Source organism: Chelonia mydas, chromosome 6, assembly GCF_015237465.2.
Source record: "Chelonia mydas isolate rCheMyd1 chromosome 6, rCheMyd1.pri.v2, whole genome shotgun sequence".
In the NCBI taxonomy this organism is placed as follows: domain Eukaryota; kingdom Metazoa; phylum Chordata; order Testudines; family Cheloniidae; genus Chelonia; species Chelonia mydas.
In genome coordinates, this window is record NC_051246.2 from 20,375,526 (window position 1) to 20,397,297 (window position 21,772).

Genomic DNA, 21,772 nt, shown 5'->3' on the forward strand with positions numbered 1-21,772 from the left:
TGCACGCTAATGTAGTCCTGTTTGAAGAGGACTATGTTAACACAAGCTAGGTACCTCTTAGTTCACACTAGGACCATCCACGTTGGGTAGCTGCATGCACCAGAATGCTGTGCTGTTGCAATTCACACCCCATAGTCCAACTGCATCGATGTAGCCTTGGTGGTTGCTATGGAAGAGGAGAAGGAGGATCTCTTGGTCTCCTCCATGGCGAAGGAGCAGGCAAAGAAGAATTCGTTGTTAAGACACCTGTTTCTTCTTGAGTGTTCTCAACACTGACAGTTGGTTTTCTTGCCTCCTTGCATCATCTGTCACAGGAAGAAGAAACCACAAAGCTCTCTGAGGGCCACACGGGAAGGAAGTGCTTTAGAACCAAAGTATTCATGGCTGTGGTCAGTCAGTGACTGTGATGTCTCACTGGTTCTTCTAGTCCTTGGCTGCTGGGCTAGGGCATCAGTGCTTTGTGGATCTAACTGGCTCAATGAGCTCTCTAGGATGGACCATGACGTTAAGACCTTCTTGCCTGGAAATTAATTAACTAAGAGGCAGCAGATTTAAAACAAACACAAGGAAGTATTTTTTCACATAACGCACAATCAACTTGTGGAACTCCTTGCCAGAGGATGTTGTGAAGACCAAGACTATAACAGAGTTAAAAAAAGAACTAGATAAATTCATGAAGGATAGGTCCATCAATGGCTATTAGCCAGGATGGGCAGGGATGGTGTCCCTCGCCTCTGTTGGCCAGAAGCTGGGAATGGGCGACAGGGGATGGAGCACTTGATGATTACCTGTTCTGTTCATTCCCACTGGGGCACCTGTCACAAGACAGGATACTGGGCTAGATGGACCTTTGCTCTGACCCAGTATGGCCGTTCTTATGTTCTTTCTCTTTTGGAGGTGGTAATCTGACTGGCATCGGGGAGTGATCCACGTTCATTATAAAGATCAGGATGTGACCAACTGTGTCTGTGTTTAGGAGACTGCCTGTGAGAATCCAAAGGTGAACAGGGCAAATAGAAAGTTTTGTGCATTGGATCAGATGCATTGTCAGTGTGAATCGTTAAGCCTCCAAGAATGATGAGCCTCAGGAATTGCATCACCATGTGTCATAAATATAAAGGGAAGGGTAAACACCTTTAAAATCCCTCCTGGCCAGAGGAAAAACCCTTTTACCTGTAAAGGGTTAAGAAGCTAGGATAACCTCGCTGGCACCTGACCAAAATGACCAATAAGGAGACAAGATACTTTCAAAAGCTGAGGGGAGGGAGAAACAAAGCCTCTCTCTATGTCTGTGTAATGCTTTTGCCGGGGACAGAACAGGAATGGAGTCTTAGAACTTAGTAAGTAATCTAGCTAGGTATGTGTTAGATTATGATTTCTTTAAATGGCTGAGAAAATAAGCTGTGGCTGAATGGAATGGATATTCCTGTTTTTGTATCTTTTTGTAACTTAAGGTTTTGCCTAGAGGGATTCTCTATGTTTTGAATCTAATTACCCTGTAAGGTATTTACCATCCTGATTTTACAAAGGTGATTCTTTTTACTTTTTCTTCTATTAAAATTCTTCTTGTAAGAAACTGAATGCTTTTTTCATTGTTCTTAAGATCCAAGGGTTTGGGTCTGTGTTCACCTATGCAAATTGGTGAGGATTTTTATCAAACCTTCCCCAAGAAGGGGGGTGCAAGGTTTTGCTGAGGATTTTGGGGGGAAAGATGTTTCCAAACGGCTCTTTCCCAATAATAAACACCGGTTAGACATTTGGTGGTGGCAGCGAAAGTCCAAGGGCAAAAGGTAAAATAGTTTGTACCTTGGGGAAGTTTTAACCTAAGCTGGTAAAAGTAAGCTTAGGAGGTTTTCATGCAGGTCCCCACATCTGTACTCTAGAGTTCAGAGTGGGGAAGGAACCTTGACACCATGTCAGCCAGTGTCTCTGTCAGCTCCTCCAGAAAACTTTCTGTAGTAATAGATCTGTGCTATTGGGATGTCTTATTGGTCTCGTCATTGGTCTCTCAGATTAAGTAGATGCACTCAGAGGATTTTGTTACAAAGGAGCTTCTTTTGCATTTGAAACTGGATGGCAATAAAATTGGCTCTCTGCCAGTGGAACTGCCTGGTCTGGGTCTGTAGGGCACTGTGTCATCTGGAAGGATGAAATGATCCAGCTCCCAGCCTGCAGTGTCATCTAGCCAGGCTCTGGTGATGCAGACCAGGTCAGGGATCTAATCGAAGCTGTTAAAGGGCTTTTCAGCCCCTAACCTTGCTTTGTTCAACACAAGCTTTGATCCTGAGGTATGCTTGTGCCTGTAGTAATTTTGTGTGCCGTGGCTGAAACTCACTTGCACTGGTTTGGTGGCTGGTGCCTAGAGTAATGCTTTCCAGAGGCTGGCTTGTATTTCTTGTGTGTCTTCCATGTAAATCTTGGATTGTAGTGGAAAAGTCTCATATCCATGAGACACTCCCACAGTCTTTTGCCCACACGAAGGCTACGTCTGCACTCGGAGCTGGGGGTGTGATTCCCAGAGTGACTAGACATACTCACACTAGCTCTCATCGACCCAGAGTGCTAAATTTAGTGATATAGCTACGGCAGCGCGAGCAGCGGCATAGGCTAGCTGTTCCAAGTATGTATCCATGAGGTCTGGGGGGCGGCAGGAGTTCGCCTCCCCACAGCTCTTCATGGATTTGCATTTTTGCTTGGGTAGCGCCAGGCCTTGGGTAGACAGCTTCCTGAAATTTCCCAGACACAGTTCCTCAGATCAGATACCGTGGTTGGACCCCTCATCACTGCCCCTACTGTCTATCCATTGATAAGTAGCTCTCTGCCCTAGAAGCCTTAGGCTTTGTCTGCAGTTGGAGCTGGGGGGGTGTGATTCCCAGCTCACGTACGGACATTCATGCTACTGCTGATCTGAGCTAGTGCATTAAAAATAGTAGTGTAGCCGTGGTAGCATGGACAGCGGTGAGCAGCGGCATGAACTAGCCACCGCACCCAGGCATTTTTGAAAAGTTAGGTGCAATTTCCTGTATTTTAGAAGCTTTTCATATGTTTCAAAGTCAGAATGCTGTGCAATAATTCAATAATCAATAATAATAATAATAATTAATAATAAATAAATCAATAATTCAAGCACAGCTGGTGTTCATCTGGACTTCCGTGCTAGGATAACTTGTGAATACATCAGGTAATGTACTGTGAAAACAGATGTGCATCAAAACCACAGGACTCCAAAATATATATGATTATTTTCAGGTAGATGCAAGCATGAAGTAGTCTAAACCCAGCACCAACACGGGGGAAAAACCTGTGGAGGGAGTGCTAGCAATTCTATAGTTAAGTTTGCATTCAGATTTGCAATTAAAGGAGGACTGAAAACCCATTATTTTACAGTAAAGATTTTGAGGTAAACAAAAATCAGGTTATTCCCTCCTCTAATCTCTGGACAAATGGATTTCCATGCCCACCTGCCATTCCTAACCAGGCTACAGAGACCCCATTGTCCTATGGAGTCATGTTGTCTGATATATAATATTGTTGCATCTCATGATTTTATCACAAATTTTTATATTTGATGGTTTTTCTTAAAGTCACAGCTCCTGGAGTCATGTGAATAAGTGAGCCCCTCACTTTTTAAAAATGAAAGCTAAGTTTCTAGCCCTTGTGGTTACAGAGAGAGCCTGAAAACACAAACCCTAAAGTCTCAAAAACCAGAAGACAAAGAAAAAGAACCCAAAATGTATTTGTAAAAAAAATCCCCTGAATTCTAAGCCGATATTGTGATTTTTTTGGAGCCTGACTCATGATTTTGGAAGTTTTGGGGTTGGCCACATGCCATGAGCGTATTTTATTGCAATGTTTTGGCATCAAACTTGATATAAAATAATGTAACAGAGTGCCATTTACTATTTTCAGTTTTTCTCTGCTTGAATGTTTTCTTCTCTCCTTTTCTCTCTGACTCTTTTTTCCTCATTGTTTTGTAGTGTCTGTTTTTACCCTCCAATTAACTTCTCTCTTCTGATATTTTCCACCCTCTAAACTTCTCCGTCCATCTTCCCCATTTTCCTCCTCCTAACCCTTTCCTAGAGCCTTCCTTGAAACTTCTCTCTCTCTCTCTCTTTATAGTGCAAGCGGTGGAACTAATGCAGGAAGTCACATCCAGACTTGGTTCTGGGTTCTCATTGGTCAAGGCATGGGTCTTGGGACAGAGTCTAGGGCTGGACTTCTGGCTCATTCCTGATGCTGACTGGTCAGGGAAAGGAGACGGTGGGCAGGGCCACCTGTCAGAACGGCTGTGATGAGCCTCATTCACTCTCTGATGGATCTGTCCTGCATTTGTCTCTCCTGCAGGTTGAGATGTTGCGATCTCACAGGTTCTTGCTGTGGGGATCTCTCCACTGTTCTCAGCACCAGCCAGAGCCTGACAGAGCTGGACCTCAGTTATAATTTTTCTCTGGGAGATGTTGGAGTTCAGCTGCTGTGTGAGGGACTGAAACATCCAAACTGCAAATTACAGATACTGGGGTAAGTAATATTTGGTCTCCTCTGTGTATTTTCAGGTGACCTCTATGTAAAGCGCTTCACAGGGGCTGTAGCTTGTGTCTGGTGTCTGCCCCCTGTAGGTATATGGAAAAGATGAGAGTTAAATGTCTCTCCAGCACCGTTGTCAATGGCTTACAACACGCACCCAGCCTGCCCTGTTTGGAAAATGGAAATATTAAGCAAAGGTGGGCCCACAGCAGACGGCTGGTAACACCGTCCTGATCTTGGGAAAATAAATATTTTAATGTTTTAAAACCAATTCTTTAATATTGGGCTTTTTTTAAAAAAAGAGCACTCTCTTACCCTTCCACTAACAGCCCATTTTAAAGATAACTTTTATGACTTTGACACCTTTACATATTAACTTTAAAACTTGTGACACTTTTCTGCCCAGATTTTGAAGCCTTCCACATTGAATACTGAGCTCTCTTGAAAATCTGCCCCAAAAGCACCAGCAAAGTGAATGTCAAAATTAGACTTCTTTTACTGCAGCTGCTGCCCATCATTGGAGGTTTGGGGTTAGAGCCACCAACCCCTAATTCAGGGACCCCCATTCTCTCCCCAGAACATCAGACCCATGTCAGGACCCATGTTGAGCTGCTTCTGTCCCCATCTCTCCCCACCAGCCCCCAAGCAGGACCTCACAGCTCTGCCTGTCAGTATGTAGGTGGAGAGGACTCGTCTCAGGGCTCTTGTTTTTTTCTCCTTTTATTCCCACCATCATGGATGATTGTCCTCTCCTCCCCCACAGCCCTGCAGAGAGTGATGGTGGCTCCTCTCACTGGTGGCAACTGCCTCGACTCTCCCTCACAGCTCGGAGGAGAGTGAGGAACGACTCAGTAACTCACTGATAGTGATGGGGGGGGGCAGGGAAGATACACAGCTGAAGGGTGAGTCTGCTTCATGGCTGTGCTGCTCTGTCAGATCTACTGGCCCATGGAATAGTCTCCACCTGGAAGGGGTGGAGGCTCCATGACTTGGGACATCATCACAGTAGACTAGACAACTCATGGGGAAATACACTGTAGGGAGCAGGGAACAAGGTGAAATAATGGCCTTGTGAACCTGGTGCAGTGCCCAGCCCCCACCAGCTTTGGATCTAATGTGCTACAGAGAAGGGATCTCTGGAGACTGTGTTAGTGACAGATCACTCCTACCTCACCACCCACCCCACTCTGATTGACAACTGTCTCAAACAAAGGCAGCTTGTGTCACTCACTGGCCTGGGGTATCTGCACTCAGCTGCTTTGATGCTGTCATGGCAGGACAGTGAGCGTCTGCCTTGGAAAAGGAGAAAGCCTAAACCCCTGGTCAGGAGGAAGAGGGACGTGGGTCGCTGCCCAGACAGAGGTGACAGCTACAGGACAGTAGCTGAGAACTTGTGGTGTTTGCCCTGGATGTAAAGGCAGCTTTTCTTCTTCTCCTGGGATGTAGGGAGCTTGCAAAAGTTGACAGCTTCCTTGCCAAGAGCCGAACTGACCTGCTTTCAGGTTTTAATGTTGCCTTGGTCAAGAGTGTTCTAGAATAGGTGACCCCCTCCCAGAACTGCCGCCAGATACATCTCCCAGCTGTTGTCGCACTAGGCACAGTGCGTGACCTGGCAGTCACACGACCCAAACAACAATGGCAAAAAGTATGGAGAAGTCAGCTCCAGCCTCTCTGCTTGGAGAGACTGCAGGACCCTAGGTTTCCCGGGTTCTCGGATCAACAGCCAGCTCTCCTGGTCTGCCCAGTTCCCTAGCTAGTCTCCTCTCCAGACGTCTGGGAAGCCAGGCAGCCCTGGAGCCAGGCGGGCAGCTAGGGAATCATTTTGGTTCTCCCAAAATAGGAATTTTTCTGGAAGTTCTTTCCCACAAAATATTTTGAATTTTTGTCCCAATTTGGTGCAGAACATTTTCAAAAATGGAAATTTTTTTGTGGGAAGGGATTTCCATTTTTAGGCAATTTCTCATCCAGGTCCAGACGGCCTGTGGGGAGGGAGGAAGGAGAAGCAGGAGAAGCAAGGGTGCTGCTGCCAAAATCAAAGGGTGTGCGGCCCAGCTCCCTCCACACAGGGCAGAGCTGCTCGGTGAAGGAGTTTGCTGTGGCAGTTTGGGGGCTTACACTGAGGGATGACTGGGAGCAGAAGAGCCTCTGTCAAAGCTTCAGAGTTCCAAGGAGCCACGTCTTGGCAGGCAGAGCAGAGGCAGCAATTGACAGGTAGGAACCAAGAACACAGGCCCCTTTGTGCTGGAGTTAGACAGGGTGGAAATGGACCTGCTGGGACTCCATACACACCATTAACCCCACTTCAAATATCCCTGCTCCCCCTTTCCTCGCCCCTCCCCCCCCCCAACCTTCCTACATTTGTGGTATTAAACCGGGATACTCCATAAACTAAATCTTTATTTAGAAAGGATTATGGCTGGGTGAGTGGGACACCCACTCAACACAAATCCTTAAAAGCAAGGAAATGACAACTTCTGGGACACCTGTTCATTGTACCCCAGTGTCCCACTCAGCACATATCCACTGACAGCAACACGGCGCATCACCACAGGGAGCTGCCTGCTATCTGAACGTCAAATAGCATCCAGCCTTCTACTGCTGTATGGTCAATAGCTGTGTGACCCACTGGAGACCCCCTCTCTGCAGGCTGGTCCATGCATAGGATAAATAGTTACTATTTCATCTCAGGTGGCAACAATCTGTTCTGTGTACTTGAAAGTCTCTGACCCAAACCTGGCTGCCGCCCTGTGCAAGGGTCCTTCGGGTGCCACTGGACTGAGTTCTTGGGGTTTTTTTCTAGTTTTCTTCATAAACAACTAGTTTATTTAATTCACACAGGGAAGAAACAGCCTTAAAAGCAGACGGTTAGTTAAAAATCGTGAATCTGCTCAGTCACGGTGCCATGTAAAGCAAGACCCCGGTGTTCCGCATTCCAGTCATTGTCACACATTTCTATTGCGTCTGTCACTCACTGGCAGGGTGGGGGCTGAGAGGTTTGAGGATTCCCATTGTGCTAGAGAGAGGCTGTAACGGGGGGAAGGTATTGTATCCTCAACAATGTGGGGGGTGAGAATGATCAGGCAGTTTGTCTTCTGGGATTAAGGGTGTCTCTTCTTACAAGGGGCAGGTAATGAATATTCGTGGCCCTGGGGAACGTTTCGGGGCTGGAGAGTTTATTCTGGCTCCATCTGCTTAAACTAGAAGGGATCCAGAGTGCTAGCAATGAAAACATTTGAACTATTTTCCAGCCATGACCTTACACCTCCCAACCCACTAAAATTACCCTCACAACCCGCCCCCTCCCCTCACTTCAACTGAACAGTCACTTGTGGAGTGCTGGGTAACCAACATAACGGGCCAGACTGTGCTCTCAGCTGCTCTGTATTTGCAAGCCTGTCTTTATTGACTGCAATGGATTTGCTCCAGAGTTACACCAACATAAATGAGAGCTAAACCCTGCCTGACAGATGTGCATGGAAGAAATCTATACTAATGACCTTTCGTGTTTTTATTCCCCCCCGGCCTCTTCCCACAGCGCTGTCGTCTCTCCCTGCACTCCAAGAATAATAGATCTTTCTAGACTCACATGGACATCTGTGAGGGGAACACAGTGCATGGGTCAGAAATGAGTAGTTTTCCATTCTCTCTTCATTTCATGCAGGATGGAGTGGTGCAGACTCTCAGCTGCATGTTGTGGGTTTCTCTCCTCTGCTCTCGGCACCAGCCAGGCCCTGGCAGAACTGAACCTTTGGGGGACGAAGCTGGGAGATTCAGGACTGCAGCTGCTGTGTGAAGGACTGAGACATCCCAACTGCAAACTGCAGAAAATACTGTAAGTATCGGCTGGTCTCCTCCAGTCTGTACCTGCTAGCATGGTAGCTCTGGCTGCTGTGTTTACAGAACTGTAATGCTTGCGCTCCCACCAGCCCCAGGCCCTGCACCTTCCACTCCATAGAAATGTGGGGTTGGAAGGGACCTCAAGAGGTCATCGAGTTCATCCCTCAGTGCAGAGGCAGAATTAAGTAAATTTAGCTCATCCCTGACAGGTGTTTGTCTCACCTGTTCTTAAAAACCTCCAAGGATGTGGATTCCACAGTCTCCCTAGGTAACTTGTTCCAGGGCTTTACTATCCTTATAGTTAGAAAGTGTTTCCTAATATCCAACCTAAATCTCCCTTGCTGCTGATTAAGCTGATTACTTCTTGTCCTAGCCTTGGTGGACATGGAGAACAATGGATCACCATTCTCTTTATAACAACCTTTCACATATTGAAGACTGTTATCATGTTGCCCCTCAGCCTTCTCTTCTGTAGACTAAACATGCCCAATTCTTTCAACCTTTTCTTGTGGAGCTTGTTTTCTAAACCTCTTTTCACTTTTGTGGCTCTCATCTGGACTCTCTAATTTGTCAACTTCTTTCTTGAACTGTGATGCCCCCAACTGGACACAGTACTCCTGCTGAGGCCTCACCGGTGATGAGTAAAGTGGGACAATCACCTTACTTACGACTCTCCTGCTAATACACCCTACACTGATATTAGCCTTTTTTTCAATATTGAACAGTACTGGACCCAGGACAGACCCCTTCGGGACCCCATGTGATATATCCTCCCAGAGGTAGTTTCAGGCCAAACTTGCAGGGCCAGTAAAGCTCTGAAGACTCAGCTACAACAGCAAATGTCTTACTGAGAGTCGGGAAGAGGCAGCATGAGCAGCAGGTGTCCAGGGTGGTACCATGGTCCTAGCACTGTGCGGCAGCAAGACTGGAAATCAGGAAGGATATTTCAGCAGAAACAAATCTCAGTCAGCAAAGAAAACCACTTAAACACATCAAACCATAAACCACCCCAGCCTGAGGCTCGCTCAGCCTGGATTTGCGGCCATCTCAACCCACAGCCGTTCTGCGCCCAGCAGCTGTTTTGATAGCCCTTTCCCTGAGCACCTGTGCAAGGACAGATGGAAGGACGCCAGAATTAACCCCTCAGTCACTGAGGGTCTGGGATGTCCCTAGCCCCCAAGTCTTTGGCTAGTGGCACATGTGGCAAGAGCCATCCTTCCCTCCCTCCAGAATGGAAATGAAACCTTCTCCAGACAGACACCGACCTCAGCGAGGGAACCTCACCCAACAGGGAGGACACAAGTGATCAGGTCCCTCTCTGTGTGTTTGTCTCTTGTAGGCTGGGGAGTTGCAGCCTCACAGCCGCTTGCTGTGGGGATCTCTCCACTATTCTCAGCACCAGCCAGAGCCTGACAGTGCTGGAACTGGCGGATAACAAACTGGGAGATTCAGGCGCGCAGCTGCTGTGTGAGGGACTGAAACATCCAGACTGCAAACTGCAGAAATTAATGTAAGTAACAGATGGTTTCCTGCAGTCTGTGCTAATTAACATTGTACTACAGTGACCTGAGCTTTTTCTTCTGGGATATCCGTACGCCTGACAGCTGTGGGAGACTGTTTTCCATCCTGTGAAAACTCAATATTTCCCCCTGTTCTGCATTGTGATGAAAAAAACACCTTCTTAGAGAGAGAGGAGCTAGACTAGCCAATCTCCCACTGGTTAGGGCTCTCACTGAGGTGTGGGGGGCACAGGGGCAAAGCCACTGCTCTGCCTGATTTGTGAAGAGACGAAGCTGGGCCTCCCACAAGCCAGGTGAATGCCCCAACCACGGAGCTACTGGTTATTCTAGCCTTGCTCTCGCTGTAGTTTTGCCCAGAAAGTCCAGCCTGACTCGGAAAGACCTTCCCGACAGAACTTTCATCAATACTGAGACATGCCCATAAAAAGTTTGTGACCAATCTGCATTTTCTGATGGAAAAACTATTTCACTGATAAAATCCCAACTGGTTCGTCTAATGACCTCCCAAAAACACCTACTCTCCTCCCACGTACAGCTGAGAGACCTCACTGCACTGTAGATTTGTCATATTTTACTAGATAGAAGTTGGGTCACACAGAGCCTCTTCATGCCCCATAGATATTTTCTGTAGATCCTCTGTTTATTTTACTCGCTAAGGTTTGGTCGTCACTAGAAAGTTAGATCGACTCAGCTATGTCATGCAGGGGTGTGAAAAATTCACAGACACCCCGAGAGACTCAGTTAAACCGACCTAAGCCCCAGTGTAGACAGCACTAGGTCACTTACTGAGCATGGCACCCTGCTGGGAGCACATGGCTCCAGGATCTGCCCAGGCTGCCCAGGTGGAGTTTAAGAGGCTGATTCTGATCTGTAAAGCCCTAAATGATCTGGGACTGGCCTACCTGAGGGATTGTGTCTGTCACTAGACCAGACTGCCCCAACTGCAGTCAGCATGGGAGCCTGAGCTGAGCCCCCGTTTGTTATAAAAGAGAAGGGATGGCTGGCCTCTGTGAGGGCTCTGGGACTTGCCCTTCCCCCCAGTCCAAAATACCCCACATTTAGGGACCTTCTGGGCATGCTGCGAAGAGCCTCTGTTTGATCGGGGTTTTAGAGAGGGTTGAGGAGTGGGAAGGTGCTTTCTGTAGCTGTATGGATGAGTTCCTATTAGAATAATTAATTTAATGCTACTGGGGTTTTGGTTGTAGCACTAATTGTGTGTTAGAGATCTAGAGCAGGGGTGGGCAAACTTTTTGGCCCAAGGGCCACATTTGAGAATAGAAATTGTCTGGCAAGCCGTGAATGCTCACAAAATTGGGGTTGGGGTGCAGGAGGTACCACCCCTACAGCTCCCATGGGAGCGCCAGAGGGGGCCATTGGAGTGCGCAGCAGCCAGAGCGGGGCCATGCCGTGGCTTCCGGGAGCAGCATGGAGCAGCCCCCGACTCTTCTCCCCAGAGCACCGGAGCAGGACAACCCCAGACCCCACTCCCCAGTGGGAGCTTGAGGGCCGGCTTAAAATGGCCCGTGGGCCGTAGTTTGCTCACCCCTGGTCTAGAGCCTCCTATAGGGGGTCTTTTTGTAATCTGAATCAAAATGAAGTGATTTCTGTATTGCTTCTAAATTAAGAATCACTTTAGAGTTACATATAAGTATCAAGGAGGGGAAATGCAGAGGATGGGGCATAAACAAGTCGTCATTTTGCTCTCTGTATATCTTCATATCCTACAGACTGGGGTATTGTGATCTCACAGTTGCTTGCTGCGGGGATCTGTCCTCTGTTCTCAGCACCAGCCAGACCCTGACAGAGCTCGGCGTAAAGTGGAACAACCTAGGAGATTCAGGAGTGCAGCTGCTGTGTGAAGGATTAAAACATACAAACTGCAAATTACAGAAACTGCAGTAAGTACCAGCTGGTTCCCTTTAGTCTGTGCCTGTTAACACGGTGGAGTTGTGAGTTACACGCTATTTATCAAAAACAACAAGGAGTCCGGTGGCACCTTAAAGACTAACAGATTTATTTGGGCATATGCTTTTGTGGGTAAAAAACCCATTTCTTCAGATGCATGGAGTGAGACTTATAGATGCAGGGATTATTATACTGACACATGAAGAGAAGGGAGTTACCTCACAAGTGGAGAACCTTCTGGCCTTAGAATTTATGAATAATCCCCAAGCCTCCTCTCAGAGCACTATGGTTTATCTGTACATGTCTAGAATCAAGACTGCTGATGGCAGTGAATGGGGCAAAAATAAGCAGTCACAAATCTTTGTATATCTCTGGCTCCTGCAGACTGAGTGGTTGCCATTTCACAGCTGCTTGTTGTGGGGATCTTGCCTCTGCTCTCAGCACCAACCAGACGCTGACAGAGCTGATCCTGGGAGAGAAAACAATGGACAACTCAGGTGTGAAACAGTTGTGTGAAGGACTGAAACACCCAAACTGCAAACTGCAGAAACTGGGGTAAGTTACAAGTGGGCTCCTTTTGCGGGTGTTCCTTTCACATGGGGCCAGGCTTTCTAAAGTGCTCAGCATGCAGTAGCTTGTGACTTTTATGGTCAGATTTTCAGAAGCGCTCAGCACCCTGGGTAAATGGGACTTCAGTCCCCTTGAACATCCAGCCCCAATTGTGGGTGCTGAGTTCCTTGGAAAATCTGGCACATAGTGGTGTGATTTAAGCTCTTTCTCCTGGGGTCACATTGTTATTTTCCATGCACCCAAGAACTGGCACCTAGTCTCCTCCCACAGAGAAAGGAAGAGAGATCCTCTGCTGTGATAATAGTAGAGCTGGGAGAATTTTTTTGCTCAAATAGTAAATTTGCAGAAAAATGCAATTTCAGGATGAAAATATGTGCAAATGGAGGTTGCATTTGGTGAATAGTTTTGGAAGAATAAAAAGCTGATTTTTTGTAAACAAAAGATTTGACTTTTCACTTTGAAACAATCTTTTGTTTAGAAATTTAGCTAATTTGATTAATTGGTTTTTTGAGGGTAAAAAACACTTAAAAAGAAACTAAACAAAAGAAAAGAAAAAGACCCACATTTTTTTTCAGATCAAATAAATTTTCATTTGGCACCAAAAAAAAAAGTTTGTTTGATTCCTTTCAAGAAAAAAAATGGAAAAGTGCGGTTTTGGTTCAAAATGGACCTCCTCCCCCTCCCTCAGTTCAGCCACCAACCTGAAAAATGTATTATTCATGCAGGTCGACTAGCTTAAATGTGGGATAATAAAGTGGCTGTTTGAGCACTCAAAAGCATAGTTTTATGTTAGAATCTCAGTTATTTTACTCAGGAAGCAGGACTAAGAATAGAAGTCTGGGGTGTTTCACAATTGAATTAAAATAGCCCTCCATTCAAAGGATAATTTACCACCATTTCAACAAATAATTCTGGGACAAAGCCAAACAGACAAACCGAAAAAGAAAAAGGAAAAAAGGGAAAGGATACAAAGTGAACACCTCATTGTTTCTGTTTAATTTCTTTTTCTGTCTTTGATGGCAACCCCATTCCTTCACTCCTCTCCTCCTCATCTTGGTTGTCTCTCCGGTCAGCAGATCATACAGATATTGGTAGGATTGGAAGGTCCAGCTGGCTCCTTAGGCAACTGACATCTGCCTTTTCCTCCAGAACAATGTCAGGCAGTTTTAAACCATTTTAAAGATTTTCTTAGTTCATAAAAACTACCAGGGTTTCAGTTAAATCCAGCACAGCCAGCCAGCTAGGAGTTTTAAATCAACAGCTACAAGAGAATGTTTTGAAATTTCTATACCACTGGCCTGAAGGGGGAAAGGCAAATCTATAAAAGAGAGAGAACTAAAAGGACCAGAAATAAAGGAAGATAAAAGACTGATGGGAATTAAAACATGGAAGTAAGTTCTGTGGCGCATTGAGATAGCAAATACATTTAAACAACGTCCAGTTTTCTACACAGTCCTCGATTTCCCCCACACAGCCTTTGGTTCTGGAATGTTACAACCAAAACACATGATGATTTAGATTTAAAACAATAACTTTATATATTAATAACAATTCACGAACAAATAAGTTCGCTGAAGTCTGTTTTCTTGCTTGCTATAAATTTCACATGCTGGCATCTCCCTTCCTCTAAGTGGGCCGAGAGGTCCACATGTCACTCAACAGCAACCTCTTCAGTAGGAAAGGACAGGCATGGTCAGACTCCAGAGGGAATCCAGTGCAGATGGGGTGGACCAAAAATGTCTGGGATGGGGACAGAAGAAGGGCCCAGATAGTTATGTCTGAACATTCATTGCAATAGTCTTTTGTGTCCATTCCAGAGATGATTTCACTGAAACCAATGGAGTGCGGCTAACTGTGCTTCAAAGGGACTGTGTTCTCAGGCTATTATATCTAACACTTTTTCTTGACTTGTTTTCCCCCACAGTTTGAGCAGTGTCAATGTAAATGAAGAAACAGAGAGAGAGCTAGATGCTGTGAAAAAGAGAAAACCTGATATGGTCATACGTATATGGAAGGATTGGTGAGCAGGAGCCATTGCACCGACACCGCTCTGGCCTGGCTCTCGTCCTGCTAGCTGGGACAGCAGCTAGGGATGGGACCTGCCTCTTTTAAGGCATCTCTGCCATCACCAAGGACTCCGGATGTATATTCTCCTGACTGGTGTAAAGAGTGAGAACCTCACAATATGGGGAAAAATATGCTCCCATTCTGTGAGCTTGTTGAATTTACACATTCAGCCTCCATAGGCACAGGGTTGGAAGAGACTGTCAGGGTTGTGAGACCCAAAGACTTATTATGTGGAGCTGGTTAAGCTTTTAGGTTCACCCAATTATATCTGCGCACATCCTCAAGGTTGTAGACCCATGTTGCTTATTGAAAGAAATGTTGTTTGGTATCAGTTTTATAAATTGTATTTAAACTATTACACCAACAAACTGTATCACCAAAGAGAAGCTACTAATCGTACTACGAAACTAAATGACGCTTAGCGCAATGCAACTACCCAACCAAAATCAAACCCCAATTAAATTAGTCTCAATGTTGGATCAAAATTATGTCACCAAATTAGTTACCTCATCAGATTAATAAGAACTGATTATTTGTTCTATTAATCCTAAGAAGGGATCTAAGAAGGTGACTGTTTTAGGTATGAATCCCAACTAAAGAATTTTACTCAATCAATTAAATGTATAACTTGGTGCTGGTTAACTATCTTAATACTGTAGGCAGTTTATTATTTAATGTCTGAACCACAAGCTCAGAGCCGATTACAAAAGCTTCCTCCTGACATTTCAGTGTGTGGTGGTGAAAACTTTCCTCACCACACCCAGAGCTGTTACAGTTCAGGCTTTAAAAAAAACACACTCTGATAAGCAGAAGTTTGACATCTCTTATTTAGCAATTTACAGCGGACAGCTTTGTTTCTCAGGCCTTAAACACACACAGCACAGAACATACTTCAGCATATGTCTTTGAGACTGTTTTAGGGCTACTTATATCTGGGAAACTTTCTTTAAGGCGTCTTCCTGATGTGGATTCAACAGGTGCTCATACGCACATGCTGCATGCATGTACAAAACCACGCTTCCACACCATCAGATTAGAGAATAAAAACACAACCAAGACAAAAATAGAAAAAAAGGGGAAAAATAAGACATTTAAGATGATGGGGGGGAGTGGTTGTGAACACTTCAGTGCTCGCAGTTGTCTGGATTCTCATCTCTTAGAAGCTGGAACTGCTGTTAAGGAGCCTGACAGTGATGTTGATGGCACAGCACTTCTCCTAGAGTGATATTACTGGGTGCAGGGAGACTGGTGAAAGCCTGGCATAGCCGGTTTGTTGATGTCTGGACTTCTTCTCCCCAAGGTGAGGGATCCCACATGTTCTGCAATGCCCATTTTCCCTCAGGTGGCTTGTTGACCTGAAAGGTGAGGCTTCTTAGCCTTATCCTGGGTTCTGAAGTTTGCAAATTTTATGTATTCTACCTCGCAGCACCTCCCGTGAAGGCCTTTGGACAAATCACATGCAAGAAGTTGAACAGATTCCCCCATTAATTCCCCTCTTCTTGCTCCTATTGTAGTTTCCCCCAACATTAGCCCTCTAATAAGGTCATCTGTTTTTTTAATGATCTGTGGGCTTTTGTCACCTGCCCCCTTTGCACCTAGTTTAAAGCCATCCTCCTGGGTTGGCGAGTCGGTGCATGAAGATGCTGTTCCCCTTCTTGGTCAGATGGGCCCATCTCTTCCAAGGAGACCTTACTATGAGAACAGCATTCCGTAGTCGAGGAAGCCAAAGTCCTCCCATCCACACAATCTGCATAGCCATGTAGACAAGCCCTATGATGCTAGTTCATAACCTCCTTATATCTGCTGTTTCCATTTCTCAATGTAATCGTTATGGTTCCCAGGTGCGGAGTCAGCATTTATAGGTAAACAAAACGTGATGTCAATGCGGTGAACTTTGGGGAAATGTGGTGAACTTCAATAGAATACTGTTATGCTGGAAGGCGTTAATGCCTGCCAGCAAGCATGTCTTTGATCTGTAGGCAAAGACTTCTGTGAAACTGGGAGGTGTGCTAGTCGCCCTTCCTTCAGGGCGAATGGAAGGAATTATGGCGTAAGACAGGCAAAACGGACGACACTGCTCAAGACCCTGAACCACAAGGGACAGACTGAGCGAGAACTAACTCAGAGAGAATAAGATGGGTTTCCTGTACACTTATTGCAAAAGCTGGGACTGAGGCATGGATTGTTGTGTCAGAGGCAAAAGCAACCACAAAGTCAAGAGAGAGACCAGAAACCCAGAGAAGCCCTGGTAGGAGATGCAGGGACGTAGTCCTTGGGGCACAGGACTCGCTTCAAAGGCAGGGCGTGGATTTCTGAGCAAAACTGCCTCCTGTTTGTTCCTACCGTGCTCAGGAATCAGAACTTTGTGTACATTCTTTGTAAATAAACAAGATTGCACCGAATCAATTCCTGATTCTATAATCAACTTCTTGTCCTAATAGAAACAACCCAGCAAGGCCCCAAATATTGGTTAAGCACTTAGGCCTGAGGGCAATAATAAAAAGGGATGAGAATCCCTTAACCTCATTTTATGTACAGTTATAGGTATCCATTGCTTTGTGCAGACCCATTTGTTCCCTTAATAATCAGCGCCAAGCATGTGCCTTTTAGTCACAAAAGTTAACCTGGCAGAAAGGAGCTATGATATCTGGGCTAAGGAGCGACTGGCAATGAAGGCTGCCTTTGCTGAGTGGTGCCACCTCTTAGAAGGAACTTAACTGATTCAATGAACGTGGAATATCTCCACATGGCCCCAAAACTTAAATCAGCATCAGATCTGCTGGTCACTATTTTTTGCCCGATTCGAGTTCATTGTGACTTACTGTCCGGGTGCTAGAAATGGAAAGATGGACGTCTTGCCCCACAAGGATGAATATGTTGAATCACACACAAAGCCTCTTTTGACAGTCCTTAAGCCAGCCAATTTTCTCAGTGGAACTGTGGACAAGAGCCTAATGTCCACATTCAGTCCCTGCTCCTCATGACACATTCGCTACCCAGATCCATTGCCTTGGACAATATGCAGCTATTCAGTCCATCTTGTTTCCAATTGCAGCCTGGTATCCTCTATCATGAAGAGTACATTTATGTCCCGATGCTCTGCCTCGACTCAAAATGCTGAAACTTTGCCATGATACACCGCTCGCTTATCACGTTGGCCAAACTAAAACATGGAGCTTGGTTTCAGAACTTCGGGTGGCTGGGTATGTACTCCTTGTTAAGAAATACATTAGCTCTTCCAACTTTTTGCTCCTGAACCAAGAACCCAAGCGTGAAGCCACTTGGCCTCCTCCAGTCCTTGCCCACCCCATGCCAACCTTGGTTCATTATGTCTCTGGACTTGACTGCGGATCTGCCTTGTTTCCACATGGTGGTGCTAGTGGTAGTTGATCTTTGACCAAGATGGCACACTTTGTATCTTCACGCATAGTCCCATCCACCCTGGAGACAGACCGCCTCTTTTTAAGATCATGTCTTCCAGCTCCGCAGACTTCCAACTGGCATTGTGTTAATACTCACAATTTATTGTCCGGTTCGGGAGCACATTTTTTGAGCTCCTAGGTGTAGAACTTCTTACCTCATCTGTATACTATCCACAAACTAATGGACAGCCAGAATGGGTAAATCAGATTCTGGAGCAATACCTCCACTGCTTCCTAAATTATCATCAGGACAAGTGGGTCTCCCTGCTGCCTTTTGTGGAAATGGCCTATAATAATTTGGTCTGTGCCTCTACCCAACAGAGCCTGTTCTACACCAACTTCAGCTTCTGCCCCTGTTTCCATCCAGCATTATCAACAGTTTCCCTGGTCCATGCAGTGGCAGATCGAGCTACTCATCTGCACCATGCAGGAGCTCATGGAACATCTGGAAGCCTCCAAAGAGGCCTATGACAAGCACTCTGCTGATCAGGGCCATCAGGCCATACCTAACTTTACCAGGGGGGAGAGGGTCTGGTTGTCAACCAGAAGCCTCAAATCAACAGGACTGTCTGCCAAGTTGGACGATCAATACATAGGGCCATTCAAGAATCTGGAGCAAGTCAACCTGGTGAGGTTCAAACTGCAGCTAGCAGAGTTAGTGAAAACCCATCCAGTATTGCATGGTGCCTCTTAATACCTTATGTAGAAAACCCATTCCCTGGTCGGTGCAACCTGCAACCACTGCCTGTAACACTCCAAGAGGAAGACCGGGTCTGGCATATTCTGGCCTCCAAGTGAGTGCGGGGTAGGCTTTATTGCCTAGGAGATTGGGGAGGTTATGGTCATGTTGACTGGTCATGGGAGTCAGCAGAGAATGTCCATGCACCAGCTTTACTGCAGGATTTCCACCAAGCTCAGCCCAATAGGCCCAGGCCCAGGCCCCTTAGAAGGACCCTAGAGAGATTTGGGTACGATTAGGAGTGAGCTCCTTAAGCTGAGGACTAGCCAGCCCAGCCTCCAGGCAGATCAATGAGCTGAGCCGGGGTGCAGTAAGGCTGCCTGACTGGCTGAAAGGAGCCAAGAGGCCTGCTTTTAAGGTCAGCAGCAGCAGATTGTTGGCTACTCAACGCACATGCCCGCAGCTGTGATCTCTCCTGTACCTTTCCTCCTCTTAGCCTTGCTTGATTCTTGCTCCAGTCCTGCTCCTGTCTTGCCCCTGTCCACTCCAGCCCTACTTCGTTCCTGATTCTGGCTCTGACCCTTGCTTCTGACTCCTGGTTCCTGACTCCAATCCAGACTCCTGAGGGCTGTTCCTGGCATCTAACCAGCACTGCTCTGATCACTAAGCCTGATTGCCCCTGCCCCAGTCTGTGCACAAGGGATAGTTAAATACTAGAATCAGGTGCCAAGGGAGGTTGTGGAATCCCTATCACTGGAGGTTTCTAAGAATAGGTTAGACAAACACCTGTCAGGGAGGGTTTAGGTTTACTTGGTCCTGCCTCACCATGGAGATGGACTAGATGACCCATCAAGATCTCTTCCAGCCCTACATTTCTATGACTCCGTTATTTTTACCCACTAAAGAGCTTTGCAAACATTTCTCGAAAATGGACCTGGTTTAGAGGGGAAGTGAAGGCAGCTATAAAAAACATGGAAGAAAGGGGAAGTTGATAGTAATGAATATAAATCAGAAGCTATGAACTGTAGATAATGTATAAGGGGTGTGAAGGGGCACAAGGAGAAATGTATAGTCAGCAGAATCCAGGACAATGAGGAGAAGATTTTAAAACATTTTGAAATAAACTGTTTCACAGGAAAAAGTTGGCTGTTTTTGACTAGCTCTGCAATTAATTTAGAACCCAGCGATGTGTACGAGTAATTCAGCTTATTCCCTCCCATGTGCATTACTTTGCACTTGTCACTACTGAATTTCATCTGCCATCATGTTGCCCATTCACCAGCCTTCCCCCCTACGCTTGACTAACACCAGTAAGTTTCTCTCTTCTGCAAACGGCATCTCGCTATTCTCACCCTCCTTCAGATTGTAATATATACGCTAAACCGTGTTCCGACCACAGAACCCTCTCGAACCCGCTGAAACTGTAAATCTTTCACAGTGGCAAAGATTGGCGATTTATTTCTACTCTGCTTTTTGTTTCTTACCCAGTTTTTCATCTGTGACAATATATTGTGTCTCACCTTAGGACTAATTAGTTTCCTTCATAGTCTTTTGGGAGGGACTTTCAATGAATGTTTGAAATTATTATTTTGAAATAATATTTCAGCTGGTTCTCCTCTACCTGCTCTTTTATTGGCATGCCAGAGAATTCCAATAGGCAAGTGCGGCACACTGTTCCTTTGCACAAACCGTGTTGTTACAAGGTACAGTTGTGAGGCTTTCGGTTCTGTAATTCCCACATTCACCCTTAGCACTGTTTTTAAAGATGGGTCCAACATTTGCTTTCCTCCACACCTCTGATATAGGATTCTGGTATGACATCTGTAACCCTTCTGCCAAGGGGAAGCCAGCAGCAGCCAGGGCCGGGTTGAATATCTAGGGGTTCCTTTACATCGATCCAACACAGAACCGGCTCGAGCCTCCACCCAGTAACCTGGGAAATTTACACATCCCCCCGAGGCACCTCTGAGAGGCAATACTTCCCCACTTGCAAGCACAGAGTCTGAGTGTAGAAAATAAACTTTTATTAAAAGGAGGGAAGTAACTTGGCATTAATTTGGGAAAACACCGCAAACAGGGTTCATAAACGTAAACCATAAGTAAAAGACCTACCCCAAGTAGGTTGGGCAGTGTCCTTTTCCTCTCAGGTTCTTATGTCCAGTGACCAAAAGTCCCCTTCACATGCCCTGCCCCTCTCTACACCCCACTCACAGTTGCTGCCCCTGGACAGTGCAGACCCAGAGTCCAGAGGTGCATCTGCAGAATTCACTCCCACCCTGGGTAGGGGGTAAAGCAGGGATAAGGATATCTTACTCGCTCATATGCCTCTCTGCTGGCCAGCCACCTGCTTGCTGCCCCGCCCCCCCCGCATCGCTGCTCTCGCCAGCCACCCCTGCTGGCCAGACTCTTAAGATTTTAGCTCCGTGCAGGAAACACCATCCTGCCACAAGTGATTTCAGCTCTGACTGAGCAATGAAAATAACAAAAGAGTTGCCTAATAAAGCCTGTTTAGCCCTATTCTTTGAACAGGAGAGAAGGAAACAGGTTAAACCACCCTCAGTAGAATCCTTGAGGGTATACAGCCTCCTAGCTATTATTCCTGCCCCCTCCCCCTTACTTTCACAGGACTGGGACATTCGAGCCCTTTGCAAAATGCAGGTTGGATCTCCTATCTGCTGGTGTCACCAGATGCTCTTTGGAAGAGGTGCCCTCACCTTGCCAGACTGCACAGAACACGGGACACCCTGGTGATGGGGATGTTCTAACACAGCCAGAGAATGAGACTGTCACCCCCCAACTCACCCTGACTTCTGCTTTAGGGTACAGCTACACTAATGACTCCACATATGTATATGCTCTGGCTTGTGCTATAACCCCCTACTGTCCACACTTAAACTCCAGCAGCACCTGTCTCAAGGCAAGCAGAGGGCGAGGGAGCTAGCAAGCCTGAGGGGCGTGGGTAAGCACATGCCTTAACAGTGGCATGGGGCCAGACCCATGGGCCAGTTTTCAGTCTGAACAGGGGGAAAATGTACCAGTTCTTGAGATTCATTAGTCCTCCACCCCCATTCCCACAATGACTCTTCTTCCTGACTGTTCCCAGTCTAGGTCCCTGCCCCCTGAGCACTGGTGGTAGCGTGTGGCACTGACTGGCCACAGAAGGGAGAATGACTTTCTACTGCACACCTTATAGGTGAAAATGGATCCCGCTCTGAAAGCAGCCGCTTGGCCGACCAAGCATACCCGGG

General features: G+C 46.3%; 1 protein-coding gene across 4 annotated transcripts in view; it reads left to right on the top strand.

Annotated features, from left to right (window-relative positions):
* The window catches only part of LOC102944481 (NACHT, LRR and PYD domains-containing protein 3), a 51,353-nt gene extending 31,313 nt beyond the window's left edge, over positions 1-20,040 (top strand). The window contains exons 8-13 of one of the 4 annotated variants that reach the window (XM_007072241.3): positions 4,345-4,518; positions 8,186-8,356; positions 9,701-9,871; positions 11,609-11,779; positions 12,171-12,341; positions 14,281-20,039. In XM_007072241.3, coding sequence (XP_007072303.2) covers positions 4,345-4,518; positions 8,186-8,356; positions 9,701-9,871; positions 11,609-11,779; positions 12,171-12,341; positions 14,281-14,380 — 958 coding nt within the window. In that variant the 3' untranslated portion in view covers positions 14,381-20,039. Of the gene's footprint in view, positions 1-4,344; positions 4,519-8,185; positions 8,357-9,700; positions 9,874-11,608; positions 11,780-12,170; positions 12,342-14,280 lie in introns of all 4 variants that reach the window. The other 3 variants (XM_043549315.1, XM_043549316.1, XM_043549317.1) reach the window with 3 other exon arrangements.
* The last annotated feature ends 1,732 nt before the right edge of the window (positions 20,041-21,772 follow it).